This window comes from Falco punctatus (assembly GCF_963210335.1).
Source record: "Falco punctatus genome assembly, chromosome: 8".
In the NCBI taxonomy this organism is placed as follows: Eukaryota; Metazoa; Chordata; class Aves; order Falconiformes; family Falconidae; genus Falco; species Falco punctatus.
Window position 1 is genome coordinate 59,019,008 of NC_137588.1, and position 18,874 is coordinate 59,037,881.

Below are 18,874 nucleotides of genomic sequence, written 5' to 3' on the forward strand. Positions count from 1 at the left end.
TGAAATACTGGTGTCTGCTGAGATGGATGTTAGATATAGTGACCTAAAAAAATAAACACGGATGGAAGTGAAGGTCAAGTCAATAGTTTCCATGGACAACAGCAAATCTTGATATTTACTAAGGCAAGAAGGTTGGGTGTGAATTGTGGTTTATACTCAGATTTGGAAACTGCCAGCTCAGAGTGGTGGCAGCAAGCAAAATCACATCCAACAGAAGTGACGGCATCCAGCGCCCACAGAAATCCATCACTCGCATGGTAGGTTGTCCTACCCTGAGCAGGGTCCCCAGTGAGGCATCATTTGTCTAAGTGGCCATCATCCCTTCACCACGCTGTAGCGCTTGGCCCTTGGGAAGCAAAGGGCAGAAGTTTAACAGCATGTCCCGAAAGCACGGCGGCTGGCCGCGGTGTGGGATGCTCCCGTGGGAGCTGCATGCGTTCGCACGCAGAAAATCCCCCGTGCCGTTGGGCAGGCAGCACGTAGTCCTTGTGCTGGGGTGAAACGGGGGGTAAACAACCACCTTGCCTCCAAATGGAGTTACCCAGGGATGCCTCTGTAAAGCAATCTAGCTAATGTAGTGTGCGTCTGGGCCTGATGGCTCCTCGTTTGGTTTGGGGCTGTTGCCAAGCTATCAGGCTCAGCAGGTCCTGGGCTGCTGTCTGTAAGTGCTGGCTGTGGCAGCGCCACCGGTGCTGGGATCACATCAGTGCGTACCCTGATCTTCATCTCCTCTCTCTGCTGGGACATCCCAGTGCAGAAGTGAAGGGGAACGACAGCATGCCCCGTGCTGGGCAGACAGGTTCAGACCCAGTAGGCGTCCCCTTGGGTGACAGGGTTGTGATGGGATTTTCCTGCTTGGTCAGGTAGATCCACCACTGTTGGTTGCTTATGTGTGGCAAGGACTAATGAAGGCAACCAGAAGGCACGAGTCGTAGCTTGATGTCCCCAGTTTGAACACATGAGGATGGTTTTGATGTCCCCCAAACCTCCTGTGCTCTAGGGAGGCAGGAACCTTTCCAACAACATTCGTCACGCCAAAACTGCACCCAGCCAAGATGTGATGCCTGCTGCCATGATGCCTGCGCTGCCCAACGTTGCCCCTCCACCACACTCAGCATTTTACAAAATTTATGGCCATTCCTCACCCTTAGCTGCTTAGACAAATAAAGCCTAATGCAGCTTGAGGCAGTTAATCCCTGGCTCTCCAGCCTCCCAGCAGTAACAAGGCCTGGGTGGCATTTCAAAGAATGCACTGGGGGAGAGGGGGAGTGCCAGGATCTATCTATTTTTTTTTTTTATAAGGCGGTGGAAATACAAGCCTGCCTTCATTGAAGATAAGTGACATTGGTCAGGCTGAGCTCCTGCTCAGAGTTTATAGTGGTGATGGAAGGCAGGAGGCTCCATACAGCATTGGCCCCACAGTAACCTTTGCCAAAAGAAAAACACTTCTTAATACAATAGTAGATTTAAAAAAAAAAAGAGAGAGGGAAAAAAAAATAAACAGGGTTTCATGTGAACTTAGGAAACCTGTACTGGCATGAAGAGAGATGCACGTGGTGAAATGGCCTGAACAGCATCTGGAAGGGCTCTGGCCCCAGACCCCACATTGCTAGGAATGGGAAAGGGCCCGTGTGTGTCCTCAGCCCCTTGGTCCAGTGTGGTGCCAGAACAGCCCTGCTGCCAAACGGCATCCCCTGCCTTTGTGGTCCAAACCGACGTGTCTGTGTCTTCCCTTCGTTCATACCTTGGCTTTTCCCATGGGGCGGGGAAGGCCATCCCCAGCCGAGCACCAAGTACCTTGCGGTGACCAAACAGGGACAGCCAAGGAAGTGGCGTGTTGTCTCTTCAGTACAATTTCCCTGTTAGTACTTGCGCTCCTGCAGTGGAAGTCATTAGCATGTGTAAACGTTTCCTTCCCATTGCGTCCGCTTGCGTGCTCTCCCCACTGAGCTGCGCGGCAAGGGAAGCACCTTGGAATGGGAAAACAACAGTCAGCCTCTGAGTATTAACAAGAGAGTAACAGGGTGTTTATGGAACTTGTTAACCCTCTTGTAAGTTCTTTTTAAAAAACAGCATAAGGTGTTTTAGCTTACTGGCCTTCAGATAGCACCAGAGTCTGATGCTGCCGTTTAGGCTGGGTGTTTCATTGTAGGAATTGTGTGATATACAAAGTGTGACATTTCCAACTCAGCCTTTCTTGGAAGGGAATTAAATGAGTTTCATAGCTGCGTGAGGGGTGTTATGTGGAGGTGGAGAGAGAAATCTGTGCAGATGTTAAACAGCCAGCTAATCTCAAGTGACGCGAATACCCTGATACACTTTGGCTCTTGGAGATGATGATTATCATCTCCTGCTGCAACGGGTCCTGGCATGCGGTCACAGCTCTGTGCCAAGAGAAACTAAGCGTGTGTGTAACTTGCCATCGATGCCCCACACAGCCCCGCAGGGTTAGCTTTCCTCCCAGTGCCCTGAGTCTCTCCAACTTCAAGGCCCTTTGCCCAGCGGGGAGCAGACAGAATCACTGACCTGCGGGTGAGAACCAACCCAGCAAAGCCCCACGGCGGGGGAGAGCTTTGCTGCACTCTCTAGAGCCCATCCCTCTCAGGGGTCCTGCAAAGAGCAGTGTAAGATTTTTATTAACGACATCAGGGAAGGCTCTGGGTTTGGCCAGCTCCAGCTGCTTTCAAGGATGGCAGAAAGCCGAGCTGTGCAGTGTTTTCCAGGAGGGTTGAAATGTCTTATTGTGTACGTTGCTGTAGGTGCATTTACCCCAGGGAATCGCACCTCCTGTCCTGCTCGCGGATCCACAGCAAGTGCTCAGAGCTCTTCCAGCAGTCCCCTCTGCTTGTGCTTGTCTGACCTCGTACCTGAAGCTTCCTTCCTCTGCTGTTACCTCTGATGACTAATTCTCCTTTGAAGAGCATGTGCCTGTGATCTTCCTGCCTCCCCTTGTGCCCACCCCGTCAGAGGCAGCCGAAGGAGTTGTGCAGATGCATGGATGCGCACGTGCGGGTGTGCATGCAAGAAGCTGCGCCGTGGAGGAGGGTTCATGCTCTCCCGCTCCTCAGGCAGCAGCTCCCTCTCATGCCCAAGACCACTCTTCCCTTTGCTTTTTTATTATTATTATTTTTAGTTTATACTTGATGCTTGAAAACCCTGCTTTGATAATCAGGAAGTTTAAATTCTTCCTGTACTTTGCTTGTGCTTCCCAGTTTCTGGGCCCATCCACATCTAATGTAGCTTTTTCATGTTGCATTGGCTCTGAGATAAATCCGTTTTCTTTCCTCCCTGTTATCTTTCTTTGGAAGGAATAAGGATTCCTCCTTTCTTGCTAGAGTATCTGTTTTTCCTGGCCAAAGCATCCCAGTTTTTGCTGCCCTACCCTCTGTGGCTCAGGCAGGGTTGGAGGTACAAAGAAGCTGCATGACGGGCTTGCCGGGAGCCTTGAGCAGATGGGGAATTGAATCCAGGTTTTCCAAGGCCAAGATAATCATCTAATTGCAAAACTGTTTTTTCCCCACTGACTCTGTTCATCAGCTTCTCTCACACTCAGTGGCTGGAGATCAACTTGAGGATGGGGTTTGCTGCAGAGAACAGGCACTGCCAGCTCCAAGGGCAGCTGTTTGGTTTGAGGGCTCCGAGTTAATTTCAATTGACAGCTAAGTAGCAAACATCTGGATGCAAACTCTAGGCATGCAAAGACGAAGAAGCAGGTCTTTTCCGCTTGGCACGGTGCCTCCCAGTCCAGCTGCGTGGCTTGCAGACCCCTGAAAAAGCCCAGCACAGTCAGCCTGGCTGCAGCGGTCTGGGTGGGAGGGAGGCAGGCAGGGTCCACAGGCTTTGCTCACATCAGGGAAACCTGCCCTGAGTGGGGTACGGCCGTTTCTTCAGTGTACTGCTCAGCGTGTCCATAAGCAACAGTCTTTGGAAGAGCTGAACTTCAAAGGCCAGCAATTAAGCCCACACACATCAAGGAAAAAGTAAACCTGTGACTTGCTTTTTCCTTTGCAAATGCTGCTGCCCTTTTCCTCAGTGCTGACCCTCAGGCTCTGTTTGGCTTCCCGGGCAGCTGCCTCTGCCTCCTCATCTCCCAGCGAGAGCTGGATGCCAAGGTCTTGCTTAGCTTGAACTCCATCTTCCTCCAACAGCACATCTGTGGCTTACTTCAATGGGAGCTTCACCTGAGCCTCTGGGAATGGCTCATGATGGAGCCATAATTAATGATGTCCAAACTGAGGGTCTCCACTGCTCCTCAGGCTTTTCCTTTCCTCTGTGTCATGCGGCAAAGCCGTGGTGCTTCAGGTGGAAGCCCCTGCGCAGGCACTGGAGCTGCTCCTGGCTCTGCCCAGGCTGTCACCAGCCTCAGCAGGGGCACCTGGGGTCTGGGAAAGGGGACGATGCCCTGATGTGGGCAGGGGGATCCTGCTCTGTTTTGGCAATGGGCAGTTTAGGGACTCCTAGACCTGGATGTCTCACCTGGACCGCTGTGCGTAAGAGCTGGTAATGACTTGCCCTCCAGGAGCTTATGCCTCTCTTTGGGAATCTCTCTGTGGGTATCACAGTGACAAAATCCACAGTTTTGCTGAGTTGCATGAAAACATATTTTGTCACCTGCCTCATAACTTCATCAGGTACAGTGTTAGAAGCAGTGGATAATGATTTCCTTTAGTCATTTGCCCATTGTCACTGTATAGGCTATCATTTCTTCTCAGTGGCCAAAGATGTCTTTTTGGTGTCCCGTGGGTTTATGCCCACTGCTGCCAGAGGTGCTTCAGCCCGGTAAAGCCCCTGGGGTTACACATGGATAGACACGGGGTGGAATTAAACTCTGAATCCTGCAACGGTCAGGCAACCCCTGAGCAGTCCCAAACAGGATAACTGGAGGTAGCAGCAGTACAAGCTTTTCCCAAGCCACTTGCCCAGAGATCCCAAACCCCCAAGGCAGGATGTCCCCGACCCATCCTGGCCACCCGTTTGTGCTGGTAACGCCTGTCTGCCAGGTACCAGCTCTGAACCGACACTCATTTCATGTGATCTGTGGACCATTCATTATGTTCCTTCAGGTTAGAGACGTAATGAACGGTGCTAATTTCTGTTACTAGTCCCCTAAAGCCATCTGATGCCTCTGCTCTTTCTACGCCACGTTAATCACATCCTGCAAGGGCAGAGAACGTGAGCAGGGCAAGATTTTGAAAGAAATAAATTAAAACAGGAAGAGAAACAACTTGACAGTCCTTAAGATGTGGGAGGATAATTTTAATTGAGTTTTGCAAGGGTTTAGCCATGCAGTTAATAGGGGCCACTGGAAGAGGGGTGGCTATGTATGCTAAGCAGGGCAGCTTGCCGTGGGCTCCTGCAGAGCAACAGTGGTGGCGGAGTGGGAGCTGCTACAGGCATTTTGGCAGGTCTGAGGATTTCTGCCCATTGGGGAGAGAATCTTGTGGACAGAATAGGTTCTGTTCCTGTCTGAAGGCCCTGGGCTCCCCTCCCCATGCATCCCGCTGAGCCGGAGCTGCCCTCCGAAATGTCAGGGAGAGGAAGCAATCCTTGGCTTGTTAGTTTCTACAAGGAAATAAAACACACAGATGGCTCGAGCATCCTCTATCTCAAAGGCAGGAAAAGGATTCTTCGGGCAGGAGCAGGCAGCCAACAAACCCAGAGCGATTCAGGGAATGGGGGACCGAACAAAGCGGTGTCTGGCCAACCCCTGGCCAGCAGCAGAAAGGGTGGGCCGGCTGCCCACCGAGGGGAAGCGAGCTCTCTGATGTGCAGGAGCATCCCTCGGCCCAGCGAGAGCAGCAAACAGCTGGCTCCCCTGGGGCCCGGGGAGGCTGCTGACAGCAGAGATCCTGGAGGAGGTCTGCAGGGTGGCCCCGGCTGACCTGCTGCCCCAGGCCGGACATGTGGCTACCTGACAGAGGCTAACTTTGGCGCAGGACGTAGCCTCTCGGGGAGGATGGAGTAGGGAGCAAGCATGGAGGGGGGGTGGGGGTTAGGGAGAGGAAAGACGGCAGGAGACAGAAATGCAAACATGGCCTGACAGCCTTGGAGCAGGGGGAGGGGAGGAGGAAAAAGCAGGGTAAACCTGGCAGGATGGAGCAGGAAACCGAGCTGGAGTGAGGCAGGGCAATGGTGAGATAGTGCTTCCTGCTGAGGGAGAAAGGCAGACAGATAAACACTCCCAGATGGGCACTTGTTGACCCCTCTGGGATGCTTCGGGATGCTGTGGCAGCAGATCCCTAGGCCATTGTGCCTGTGCCCCTGCAGACCAGGGTCCCGAAAGCAGGTGCCAGCGTGGTGGGGCACTGGGTGTAGCCACCCTCTGCTGCCTCAGGGCAGCTGGCTTGTGGAATACTCTGATTTAAATCCCTGCCTGGAGGCACCAAGGGATGAGGACTGAAGGGTACAAGGGTAACTTTGCTCCTCTGGACAGCCTAGCTCTCTTGAAAGTGGCTCCTGCTTTCAAGCTCCTGTTTCTATTCTCTGATGAGACTGCAAGCCTGGAAGTCCAAAAGCTGAAGAAGCCCAGAGAGCCCATGACTTTCTTTGCTTCATTCCCCATTCAGTGCAGGTGGTCATGCAATTTTTGTGCCTTGCCAGAAAAGAACCAGTTAATTAAAGTTTATGAGCGATGAGAGGCTAAGTGGACCCGTTGGGGTGCGTGCACTGAGGCCAAAGCAGCATTTTGGACTGGGGCTGCAGGGCTGTTTGGCCAGACCCACAGGTGCTGGGTGTGCGGCTGTGGAGCGCCAGGGGAGCAGAGCAGAGCGCCCAGCCCCACAGCGCTGCTGGTCTGGCTGTGACTTCTGCTTGTGTCAGGGTTATGCTGCTGCTGCACGATGTGCTGCTCACGTCCCTGCCCACCCCATCCCGCTCCCTGCTTGGCTGGCAGGCAGCAGCTTTGGCGGGGGTCTCCCCTGGCCGCAGTTGCTGAGCTGGAGGCGAGCCCTGAGTTTTGCACTTGGCAAATGCCCTGTCCGTTTGGGCGCACATCCTTCCTCCTCACCTGGCATCGCTGCAGACCCGTGGCGCTTGGGGCATTTCTTGAGCCCGGTGTCAAGAAAAAAGCATTTCCACCGGCATTGGTGGCCCCTTCCTCAGCCCTCATATCAGACCCTGCTCGGGGGGCTCCTGCCTCTGTACACCAGCTTAGCCATAGGTGTCTTGGGCCAAAGTTAAAGTCTTGTTATGCTTTTGGTGTTGGACAGGAGGGATCAGACACCCAATAATGATCATGACCTCTGTGTTTGTGAGTATTGACCGAGTACCTATAATTGTTAGTCCCTTGTGTCCCCTGAAAGAGGACAGCCTGCCCTGGCTGGAGCAAAGGAACATCTGATGCTTTGGGTATGTCCTCACAAAATGGTGAGGACACTGATCCACCACACTTTGGTAACATTTCAGGGCTTTGAGGTCTGTGGATGAAAATCTCTAGACCAGAGGGGGGTGTTTCGCTCTTGGCATTGCCCCCCGTGAGAGGGGGACAGGTGTTGCTGCAGGCCTGAATGAGTCCTTGGTGCACGGGGGTCAGTTGTGCGGCTGGGACAGTGATGCGGCTGTAGCACAGCACACACAGAGGGGCTGATCCTGCGCAGAGGAGTACAAGCCCTGTGGTTAACCCCTTCTGGGACAGGTCTGAAGCAACCCAGGACCTAGGTCAATCCTAGGTTGCAGAAAAAGGGGTATCTTTCATGACCCCCATAAAAGAAGGGACCTGCTTCCTTTGCCCCTGTGCCAATACATAGGGGTTTGGGGGGATTTCCAGTTTTCTATCATTATTGCTTTTAATGTATTCATCGCTTACACCTTAGCCTGTTTCCATTTTGCCCACAGAGCCCTTTAGCACACCAACTCCCTGTTCTTCCGCAGCCTCACCATGGGCATGGGTGGCTGTCACTGCCCTCGCAGCCCCCAGGCCCAGGCTGCTGGGCAGAACCTGCTCCATTTTGGCGTGAATTCCCACCATGGTTTGGGGCTTGCCCTGCCCGCTGTGAGGCTGGAGAGAAAACACCTGGTGTTTCATCCCCAGTTTGGCCGGAGCCTGCCATTCACTTCTCAGCCTCGTGCGATATCTCACCTCTCTGCAAAACAAGCCTTCCTCCGTGCTGGCGAGCACCAGGAGGAGGAAGAGGAGGAGCTGACAGCCCCACGTCCAAATTCCCCCTGCTGCTCTGCCAGCTGCCCGCTCCTTGCATGACGTGACACTCACACTTTGCTGCTCCAGCCCACAGCTGGATGCTTGCCCCAAACGTGAGGAGTTGCTGCTCCATGCGGGAACTTCAGCCCTTCAGCTGGGAAGCTGGCCTGGCTTTACCTCCAGCCCATGGACTTCCCGTGTATCTGTGGGTGGCCACAGGTCCTCTGGGACCAGACCCCAGGGCAGCCAGCTGTACCAGCACAGGGCAGGCAGGCAAAAAGTAACTGGGGCAGAAGAGGAAGATGGCACCTGCCGTGCTGGCTTAGTTTCTGCAGGGCAAGGGGGAATGGTGCATATGCAGTTTCACCAGCAAATGCTGCTAATTTGGATGAGACCATCCTGAAAAGCCAGAGGAGAGCTCTGCAGAAAGGGCAGAGCAAGGTTTCTCCTCGCTTTCCCCCAGTGCCAGCTGTGGCTCCTCTTCTGCATCAGAAATGGTCATTCAGTCCCTGTTTCCCCAGTTGCCAGCAAGGTTTTATTGTTGGCTGTCCAGGAGCAGGTCTTTGCTCACATAGTAACTGTGGTGCATGATTGCATGTCTTAAGCGCATGCCTTGCCCTGCTTGCAAAGGAAGAGCCACACCACTGGCTTTGCAACCTGCAGGGGCAGCTCAGGGATGCCGAAGGTTCAGGCTGGGAGTAAAACCTAAGGAAATCAGGAGACGCTTTGCAAAATGAGCCACATTGGGCTGTATGGCAGTGCTGGGCCCTGAGCAATGCCAGGGCATTCAGAGTGCTGTGTCCCCAGCCAGAGACAGGCCAGAGCAGCTGCCTGAGCCCAGCGAGTTAGCAGAAGCTCATCCGTGGTGCTTTGCATTGCAGACTTGGGACGTGGGTCAATTCAGGGGCTCCATCCTGGACATTTGGTCTGGGGATTCAGTTAAATGGTACAAATCTGCCAGAAATGTCTTTGTAGAAAGTCTTCAAATCTCAGTTTCCTGCTGTGCTTTATCAGGATGCTGATTGACTGGGAATTTTTGCCTGAATAGAGCAAAGTAGAGATGGGGCAGTAGCAGGGTCAGTGTAACTTTGCTGGGGGAAAGGACACTTCTGCCTTTCAGCCTATCTTTCGCCCCAGTACAGCCCTGGGGTGGGCAGGCTGGGTTGGGCCGGGTGTGCGAGTTGCAGGCAGACAAGTTGGAGCACTCAGCCTCATCTGGACCTGCTTTGCTCTGTGCACGTTATTTGTAGCTCTGGTCACAAAACCCTGAAGCAGTAACTTTGGTGGCAAGAGCATGAGGTGTGCTGGTTAGCTGGGGACACGCAGTGGCCAGAGCGATCCAGTCCAGCACCGGGGAAGGAAGTCGGCGAGAAGGACAGAGTGTGAATAAAATCCCTCTCCGGAAAGGCGCCCCGTTAATCAGTCAGCGGGGCCGACTCAGCAGAGAGGGAGGGAAGGGGAAGCGGAGAGGGGCTGAGGTGGTGTGCCGGCGCTCGGATGGAGGATCCGGTGCAGGGCTTCCTGCGACTGGAAGCAGGCGGAGAGCAGGAGCTGTGTCATGCCATACCATGCCATACCATGCCATACTATACCTGTACCTTCACCCACGCACAGCCTTCGCACAGGTTCCCAAAGCCGTCGCTTGCTGCAGCAGCACTGGCTCTGGCACAGATGCAGCTCTGCGGTCATCTAGCCATCTGCAGCCATTGCAAGGGAAAAACAGCCCCACGCGAGGCTTTCCCGCAGCGCGCTCGAGGGTGGAGGGATGAGGTCAGGCACAAGGCTGGGCCCTGCGGGCTGCTCAGTCTCTGCAGGATGCCCTAGGGTGGGTAGCACTTTCCAGGGTGAGCGTGACTTCCCCACCAGGCAGGGAGATCCAGACCCCAGTGGGAAGCCCTGCCGCTGTGCTGAAAGCAGCCGTGATTTCGGGGTGCAGAAAGAGGCAGAGGAAGCTGGAGAAAATGAAGGAGCAGCCAACAATAAGGAGAAGGCTCTCGGTGCAGCCTGGCCCCTTTCAGAGCGCGTGCTGAGAGATCAAGGCTAGAAAAACCGCTGGGAAACGCGCTTTTCTGAAAATAGACAAGGTGTGAGTGGCTGTGGGATCCTGCTTCCTCTCACCGCATCCCATCAATCCCCCTCTGTTTATTTTAATATCCCGCTGCCAACTTGCTTGGAAACCATCTTGAAACAACAAAGCTCGCCGGGGCTGCCGCATGCCTTTTTAATTACATTAATGCTCTCCCCGTACAAGGGCACGATTTGGTGTGCATGAGAGAGCAGGATCTGCTCGGAGGGCTGAGGAGATAAAGCATCACTGGGGTTGGAGGTGGAGAAGGAGAGACTTAGAGGAGAGGAGACGCTCCATGCTCTGGAGACATCTCCCTCGCACCCTGTGATTTGTCAGAGACACAAACCATCTGTATGTCGGTTAGCAGAGATTTAATGGCCAAACCCAGCACCAGGTTCAGTGCTGAGGAGAGTGAGACACAGGACAGGAGGGAAAGGGCAAGGGCAGCAATGGGGTGGATCTGTCTGGCAAGCACAGAGAGGGATGGAGAATTTGTGAGGGGGGAAAGCCGATGGCCTTGAAGATGCTTTTTCAGGCTGGGAATGGCTCTGTGCATCCCTTTGCCTGCCCTGGATGCCACAGGTGGCTGTGGGCATTGGCATCCCAAGATGCTAGCCCTGGTGTGGGGCATCAGGGTGAGCAGCAGAGCGTGCCTGATGTGGGGAGTCCTTAAAGTTCCCATCAATCCGGCTCTGGCGAGGAGGCTGGACGGCTGCAAGAGCCGGCCGGGCGCTGGCTGCCGGCAGCGGGAGCGTCCCCAGCCCCGTGCCGCGGTGCTTTCAGAGGGAGCAGTGGTTCCTTTTCCTGTTGTACTCGCGAAGGGCCGCGAACAGGATGCATCTGCAGGAATCCCACAGCCTCAACCTGCACAGATCGTACTTTTCCTTTCTTCCCCTCCACCCCCTGTCGTTGTTTGCTATTTGCTAACAGGTCACCGGGCAGCACGTGAAGGCAGGCAGGGGGTTATTTCTGCAGCCGTCCTGCTCCCCCCGAGCCCAGCAGAGGGGCAGATGCAGCACACAGCACTGGCTGAGACCACTCGTTCACTGGTTCAAGCAAGGGGGACCACTCCGGCCTTGAGACCCCCTTCGGTGCCTGCTGCAGCCAGCCCCGGGGGCTGCCACGCCAGGGGTTTAGGGGGTAGCTCTCCGCTCGCTGCCCCAGCGTACCGCCAGTGTGAGCGGGACTGCTGTCCCCGCCGGCGCCAAGGCAAGCCATACCTTCAGCACTCCGGGCTGAGCACCACGGGGGCGGCAGGCACCCCACCAGGCGATGGGCTGGCTGGCCGTGGCCATCTGGGGAGCGGTGTTTGTACTGGGATAAGTGTGTCCAGCAGTAATAGGAAATGCAGCTTAGCGGAGAGATTCCTTCCCCCCACCCCCTTTTTTTAATAAACCTTGTTTGAAGGGATTTTACCAAAAATGCGATCATTTATTTTCACAGCCCCGGGGTGCATTTTTGTGTGTGACATCTGATGTGTCTGGCCTCAAGGAAGGAGAGGTTGGAGGCACGGGGCAGGGTGTCCTCCACGGGGGTCTCGTGCCACCCAGTCCCAGGGGCCATAGTGACACCACTCCGCCCCGCGTGTTGAATGACAAGCCATGGTTGCTGCTGTGGTTGAGAGAGGTGTCTGTAGGACGGGCCGTGGGGAGTGGGACCCCCACGCAGGCGGAGCTGACGCTGCCTCACGCGGGCAGGGGAAGAGGAGGCGGGAGATGGTGGGGGAGATGGCGGGCGCCCTGCCGTTGCCATGGGGGCAGCCACGGGGACACCAGCTCGGAGCCGTGCGCAGGCGGGAAGGAAGTGGAGAACAATCGGGGAGAACAAGGCCGGCGGCCCTGGCCTGGCCATGCCGGCGGTGCCGCTCAGCACGTCCCTCCACCGCCGTGTCCCCCTCAGCAGCCTCTCCTGGTGGCGGTGGACCCTGGGCACCCCAGGTTCCCCACAGGCCTGGCTCCTCATGCTGCCTCGGAGGCCTCGTGTCAGAGGGGCTGGTGGCTTTTCACCACATGGCTCTACCGCAGGGCTTCCAAGGCCCTTAGGACACAGTTTTGGAGGAGAAGCATCCTACAGCATTCCTGCTGCTTGCAAAACCTATGGAAACACCATGTCCTTGAGAGCTCTCCCCCTCTGCCAGGCACCCTGATACATGCGCTTGCATGCTGTGAGGGAAGGAAAGAGACACGCACAGAATGCAGTTGCAAAACCCTCATGTTTCTGTAGGAAATCAAGCTAGCAACATATTTTTGCATTCCTTTCTTCCTCAGCATTTAGCATCTACCTGAGTCACAGCTTCACATTTCGCAACCTTTTTTTTTTTTTTTTTTTCCCCCCCTTCTATTTCTGGTTAGTTGGCTTGCTTGTTTTTGCAGTCACCGAGACTTTTCTTTTGAATTATCTCACATCTCCAGAAGCTGGAGTTTTAAGATAAAGATCATGGAGTAATGACAGTCAGCAACACTGTGCTAATGAAAAACAAGGGGTCCGTCTCTGAGGGTAACCGGTACTTCAAGATGTTTTGTCCATGAGGAGCTCGCTTAGGGTGCGTGTCTGGCATGCCGGAGATACAAGCACATCAGAAGTGGGACTCTCCCAGACAAAAGCTGGAAAAAGTGTGTGATAATGTTTAACTGCCCGTCCTTGAGCCTGGATAATTTCAGTCCTGGAATGCCTGTTTGTCTGTGGTGCAGGGAAGGGGGCCGCTGTAACCCCCAAAGGTTTGGTCCTGTTTGAGTGACTGCCTGCACCTGAGAGTGCCTGGCAGAAGGACGTTCAGTGGATGCCTGCTGTCTCCTGAGAGCATCTCCATACAAATGCAAGAGTTTTTCATTTGCGGTATCTGGGCACCCCTTATTTGTCCCCGTGATTACAGAAAATGATGTGTGTACAGAAAAATCTCTTGCCAGACTCCCTCCAATTACAGATAAGATCATTTCAGAGCCCTAGTCCAAGCGAGCTCAATCTCAGTCACCTGGTGAGGAATGGCCACACCTAGATTCTCTGATTTCTGGTCTTCCAATCTTTTTCTGGCTCTCATCTGTGTGAGCCCAGGGGCTGTCTGGCCCTGGCCCAAGAGCTGTCACTGAAGAGCTGCTCGCTGTAGCCAGGAGGGCTGCAAAAGAGCCACTTGTGTCCCAATGAGCCAGCATTAAACTATCTTGTAGGAGCAGACTCCTACGAGATGTTTCCTTCAAGAGGCTTTGCCTCTCTCTGGGCTCCTGATACCAAGCTAGCTGCTGCCCACAGCGGTGGGTCCAGGCTAGCAGATGTTTGCATCATCCCTTCTCTCCCCTCTCTCCACAGATCTGGTGAGCAGCTATTCTATGACTCCCCCTACTCTTAGCATCACCGAGGAGGAACACATCATCAACGCCAAGGATACACTGACCATCACCTGCAGGTAAGGCACAAGCGAGCATGGCTCTGCCTAGACCACTTTACCTGGCCAGTGTTGGAGGACCAGGCAAGGAGAGCCCACCAGGGATACCTTGGCTGCGCAGATCGGCACAGCTGACTAGAAATCTTCCATGTTCACCGAGTGTGAATTCATCTAATTAACTAATTGAGAAAGAAGCTGAAGACATCTCAGAGGAGATGGTGATAACCTCTGCTGTAGTCTTACAGGCATAAGGTAGAGAAACATTTATGTGATCTGATAGCTTCCTTGTAAGCTTTTTAGGGAAACTGGCCTTCCTGACTCTCCTTGTCTTTACTTTGATGTTGCTTATTCTCACCTCATCCGTGGCTGCTAGGGTTGTAGTTCTGGTTTATAAATCTGGTGGGTCATTTGGGGGGACACTGAAAAATACCCATGGGAGAAGGCAAGGCTGCATTTAGTGGTGGCTGTCAGAGGCTTCCAGCTTTTCTAGGAAGCTGGGATTTAATGCTCTGTCACGTGCATGTGGCAGTGAAGAGAAGCCCCGGCCAGGCCAGGTGAATAATTCTGTGAGAGGAGCTGGAGAATCTCTGGTTGTTTTGGAGACTGTGGCTCTGAGGAGGTGATGTCCCTGAACTGATTTATCCTGTGCTGGGACAGTTGGCTCTACATGTTTTCAGCACCACCCTCCCGTCTTGGAAAGACAGAAACCCCCAAAAAACCACCAAAAAACAAGCGGGAGAATTGACTGAAGGTTAATTTTCCTGACAAAGCTGGAGTTTCCCTTCAGCAGCTGAAAGCAGATCCACGCTTGGGATCCGAGTGCTAGGGCCTGACGGGGGTATAAATTCAGCGTGGGCCTCAGATGGGTGTTCCTCAGTGTTATATATAACCATGGAGCAATTACTGCAAACACTTGGCTGGCATTGTGTTCATGTCTTGTCACAAACATATTTAACTTTTCCAGGAACAGATGGCATTGCTTTTACTTTGTGAATCGGTTCATAGCCAGGGGAGAGGGCCAGCGGAAAGGCTGTTGATAGCAGTACTGCACTGATTTCACTCAGTCTGGGAAGCTAAGCGGTTGTGGGCTTGTCCATACGGTGACCCGAGGAGCCATGGTGTGTGCTAGGTTTGGCAAGCGTGTGAGCTGGAGGACTGTGGAAGAGGAGGGAGTCTGGGGACTCCAGTGCTCTGCCACAGTAGTTCACTCCGCAGAGGGATGTGGGAACTGACACTCTGTAAAACCTCAGAAGAGGGGGCATTCAGTGCAATTATTCTGAATAAGCTCATAATCAGGCCAGACCCTTTCTCAGCAGTGGCCCAGGGAGGGACACAGAAAGCGGTTTCGAGACTGTGTTGCTTGCAGATTGAACCAAGGCTAAGGGACGTACTGGAGTTAGAGGTGTGGTTAAACAGTGTCTTCTGCAGTCAAGCATGAACGTACCTACCTGGGACCATGAAGCGGGAAGCCTTTCTTTTGGGGTAACCCTCCTGGGCTGCAGCCGAGACTGGCCTTTCCTTGTGCGCTTGTTAGGTATCGATTAATATGAACGAAAATCACATGAAGTGGGAAAAGTCTGCGCTGGAAGTCCTTGCAGGAGGCATAGCACAAGCTACCGAGTCTTCCCGGGAGGCACCAAGCTCCCTGTCCCCAGCTGCAGTGCCAAGGCTCGTCTCTCAGTCTCACTAGGCGGCATCCATACAGCGTGCTGGTGTGGACACAGCTGAGACAAGGAAGATCCCTACCGCTGGCTGCTGGGTGCTGTGCAGGACTGAGCTGCCCAGCCAAAGAGCAGCAGGGCCATCCACAGACAGTACTAAAACCTATGAACCCTCCGCCCATGTTGCTCCCAGGTTGCCCCCCACCTCTGCATCCTGCTGTCCCAGATGTGCTCCTCAGGGGTCATACAAGTGTCCTTTGCACCATCTGCAGGTAGATAGGTCTCAGCATCTCCTGTGTGGCTCAGGGATTCTCCTTCTCCCTCTGAGCTCTCAAGCCTGTGTTTGTCTAGTGTCTTGAGGAGAGGATTTTGACTGTGGGACACTATTACTTCATTTGAATGAAAAGTAAATCTTTCCTGGTCCCTGGATATCTAATTACACTCAGCTGCTTCTCCAACCTCTTCTCTGGACCATGGCCCACACTGGGAAGACCTGGCTTGTTTTAATGGGAGCTGAAGGGAAAAACATGCAGACCACCAAGAGAACAGGCAAAGGAGAGGATGGTGGGGCAGGGTAGGGCAGAGACAAACACGAAATCAGATCCAGGATCCAGGGATTTCCTGCTGAGCATCTTGTTGGAGGTGACTTCAATTTGACCCTGGTCTTCCCTTGAGAACAATGTCCTCTGGCTGCTCTTCGAGCTGCCCTGGAAGCCGGGAGTACAGGCCTGCTTGAAGCAGTGCTGCAGGCAGAAAGCTGAGCTCAAAGCCCGCCATGTGAGACTCCCTGAAGACCTTTCAAGTTTCACCCACCGAGCGTGAGAGTCCCGCAGCCAACTGCGCTCTCAGGCTCCCTTGCAGCAGCCTGGAACTCACACACCCACAGCTCTGCATGCTTCTGCTCCACAGCCCGCCTAGCCTCACTGGTGACCAGAGTCCATGCCAGGCCATGTGACAAGTGATGCCTCTGGAGCTGGACATGCTTAACAGAGACCCAAAGACACAGCACACCCACAAGGAGCCACCAGATGCTGGGGCTCTGCTTTTGCAGATGGCATCACATCAAGGCATGTTCCCTTGTCACCCAGTACAACGCACCCTTGAGAGGTCCAGTCAGAGCAGGGGACCAATGCAGGAGCATCCCCTAAAACACAGATCGTGCCAGGGCTGGCTGAGGCCCCCAATGATATTTCGATCTAAGCATGTGGCAGAGCAGGGCAAAGGGGCTGATGCCCACATGGACAGTGCATCTTTTATTAGGTCCCATCCTGAGAAGGAAGGAAAGAATATTGTGAATCTCTGTATTCATGCCCTCGGCAGCCTGCGCTGGGGGAAGCGGAGAGCTTGTGCTGTTCCAGCTCATGAATATTGGAGCAGAGCCCACAGGAGCCAGCTGCACAACAGCAGAAACTTCCAGAGGGATCAACTTGGTCCTGGCTGTGCCAGCCCCGCTCCATCCCATCCCATCCTGTCCCATCCTACAGGTGGCGGGTGCTCAGGTGGAGAGGGAAGGTCACCCAGCCATGGTATTTAGAAAAAGAAGGGCAAGGTTGTCCTTTGCTGCCCAGTGTTAACAGATCTTGCTAACAGATCTGGCTTGCAGATGCATAGACCCCACTCTGGCAGAGAGGAAGTATTTGACCCTGGAGCCCTCTTGGCTCCTGTGGAGGAAAATGAGTGTGGTGGCAGGTCTGAAGGAGTCGAGGGTGAGGCAATGCCCCACCACAACTGCTCTGGAGCAGTCTGGGGATATGCAACACCTGCTGCTCTTTCCTACACGTGTGTGACTGCTGTGAACATCCTCTGTGGTGCTGAGTGGGGATTTGTCTTATCCCAGCTAAGCCACAAAGCCACAGCCAGCTTTGCCCATCACACCACACTTGGGAGCTTCAAAGAGGATTGAAGAAACGTGGTGCCAATTGCAACATCTCCCTTGAAGAGCATCCGTCCTGAAAAGATTTAGGAAAACAGCTGTGGAGAAGCCTACAGTACATCTGTTTCCAGCTGGCATCAGCAGGCTTCATTGCCCAGAGGCACATTATCACAAAACTGAAAGAAAACAACTTGGGAACAAATACTCAAAGGTGGCAGATAGGAGGGAGGGAACCATGCAAAACTGCTGCCTGGACCTTCCCCCAAATTCAGATGGTAGATTCAGAAATAAATGCAAATGACCCTGGCTTGCCCTCATCCCTTCCTTCTTCTGGTCCTCTGAACACACCAGTGATGCTAACTTGGACTCACACTAACGCCTACACCTTGTGTCCCCACTGAATCTGGTCAGCAGCACATGATGCAAGGAATGCCTTAGTTTAGAGCTGCCCGCAGGCAGGTCTGTTTATACTGGCCCATCCGTGTTTATATAAATACGTGTCACTCAGCTACTGCTAGCCTTGTTGGTTAATAAAACAAGTGCATCTGATAATGTGTGAAAATCCCAGTGGGTAAACAAATAGAAAGCGGAAACACTGGAGACTTGTACAATTACCCTGCTCCACATGGAGTGCCAAAAATGCCTGAGCAAATGCAAGGGGCTTTGGGGCTCCTTTGCACAGTTGGGGTCTGAAGCTCTTGGCTGTGGGTTGAGAGTGGGGCCAGCCTCACGGTCTGCACCCAGTGCAGGGGGGCCATGGGCGCAGTAGTAATGGGCATGGCAGGCGGCACTGTTTCTTGTTTGGTGATCAGATTTACTATTATTTTCACTGTGCATGCACAGGATGGGAAAAACTCAAAATTCAAGTGTTATTTTTATTGAAGTGTTTGTGAGACTGATACTTTGGAAAAGCCTGCCTGTGAATCATGGACTCAAGCCTGTGGAGCTGTACTTCCAGTCCTGCCTCAGGCACTGATGGCTTCTTTAGTGAATGCAGAGGTTTGAGCTGGGTCAGAGGGACTGTGTGGCTGTCCTCAAGGGCTTGCCACTGCCTCCAAAGCCCTTGTGCCTGGTGACACGAGGAGAGCGCAGCACACTGTCTCTGAACTCATTTGTAGCGAGCTAGGCAGCAGGAGCTGGAAGAGAGCGGTCTGCAGGATGATAAATCAGCTGCTGAAAACAGACACAAAGGAGCAGGTCTTTCCCCCACACTTGGACAGAAATCCTGTCCTCATTGCGTCTGAGCCATTGTGCCCTCCGATGGCACCTTATCTCGCTTCCTCCTTGCTGTCCCTTGCCGTCTGTATCCAGCTATTGGTGACAGTCACGGTCTGGCTGCACTTAAAAGCATCAGCCTGCGGAGCTGTCCTGGCAGAGGAGCTGCATGTGCCAACACGCCTATTCCCAACTTGCATAATAGATGAACCCCGTTTCCCCTAATAGAGCAAACGGTGCTGACAAAAGGCCAATTTTACCCCCACAGCTGTCTCTTGTGATGTCTTCTTTTTTCCTATTTCTTTTTTTTTTTTTTATTTGCACATTCTTAAGTGACTTTCAGCTACACTGGCAAACTTTCAAGTGGGGACTGGGACTTCCTCTGAAAGGGGCTCTGATTTCACAGAAGGAAACTTCCAGCATGGAATAAAAGCTTGTTTTGTTTGTAGTAAACAAGCGCGGTTACAGCAAGCTATGGTGTGTGTGTGTGTACATGTGCATATGCAAGCCTCCTGCTCTGGAGATCCTTGGCTATATATAA

At 53.5% G+C, this 18,874-nt stretch overlaps 1 protein-coding gene across 2 annotated transcripts in view; it reads left to right on the forward strand.

The window, feature by feature from the left end:
- Nucleotides 1-18,874, forward strand: part of FLT4 (fms related receptor tyrosine kinase 4) — a 62,912-nt gene that overhangs the window by 11,428 nt on the left and 32,610 nt on the right. For both annotated transcript variants that reach the window (XM_080398760.1, XM_080398759.1), the window contains exon 2: nucleotides 13,509-13,605. In XM_080398760.1, coding sequence (XP_080254886.1) covers nucleotides 13,509-13,605 — 97 coding nt within the window. The remainder of the gene's footprint in view (nucleotides 1-13,508; nucleotides 13,606-18,874) is intronic.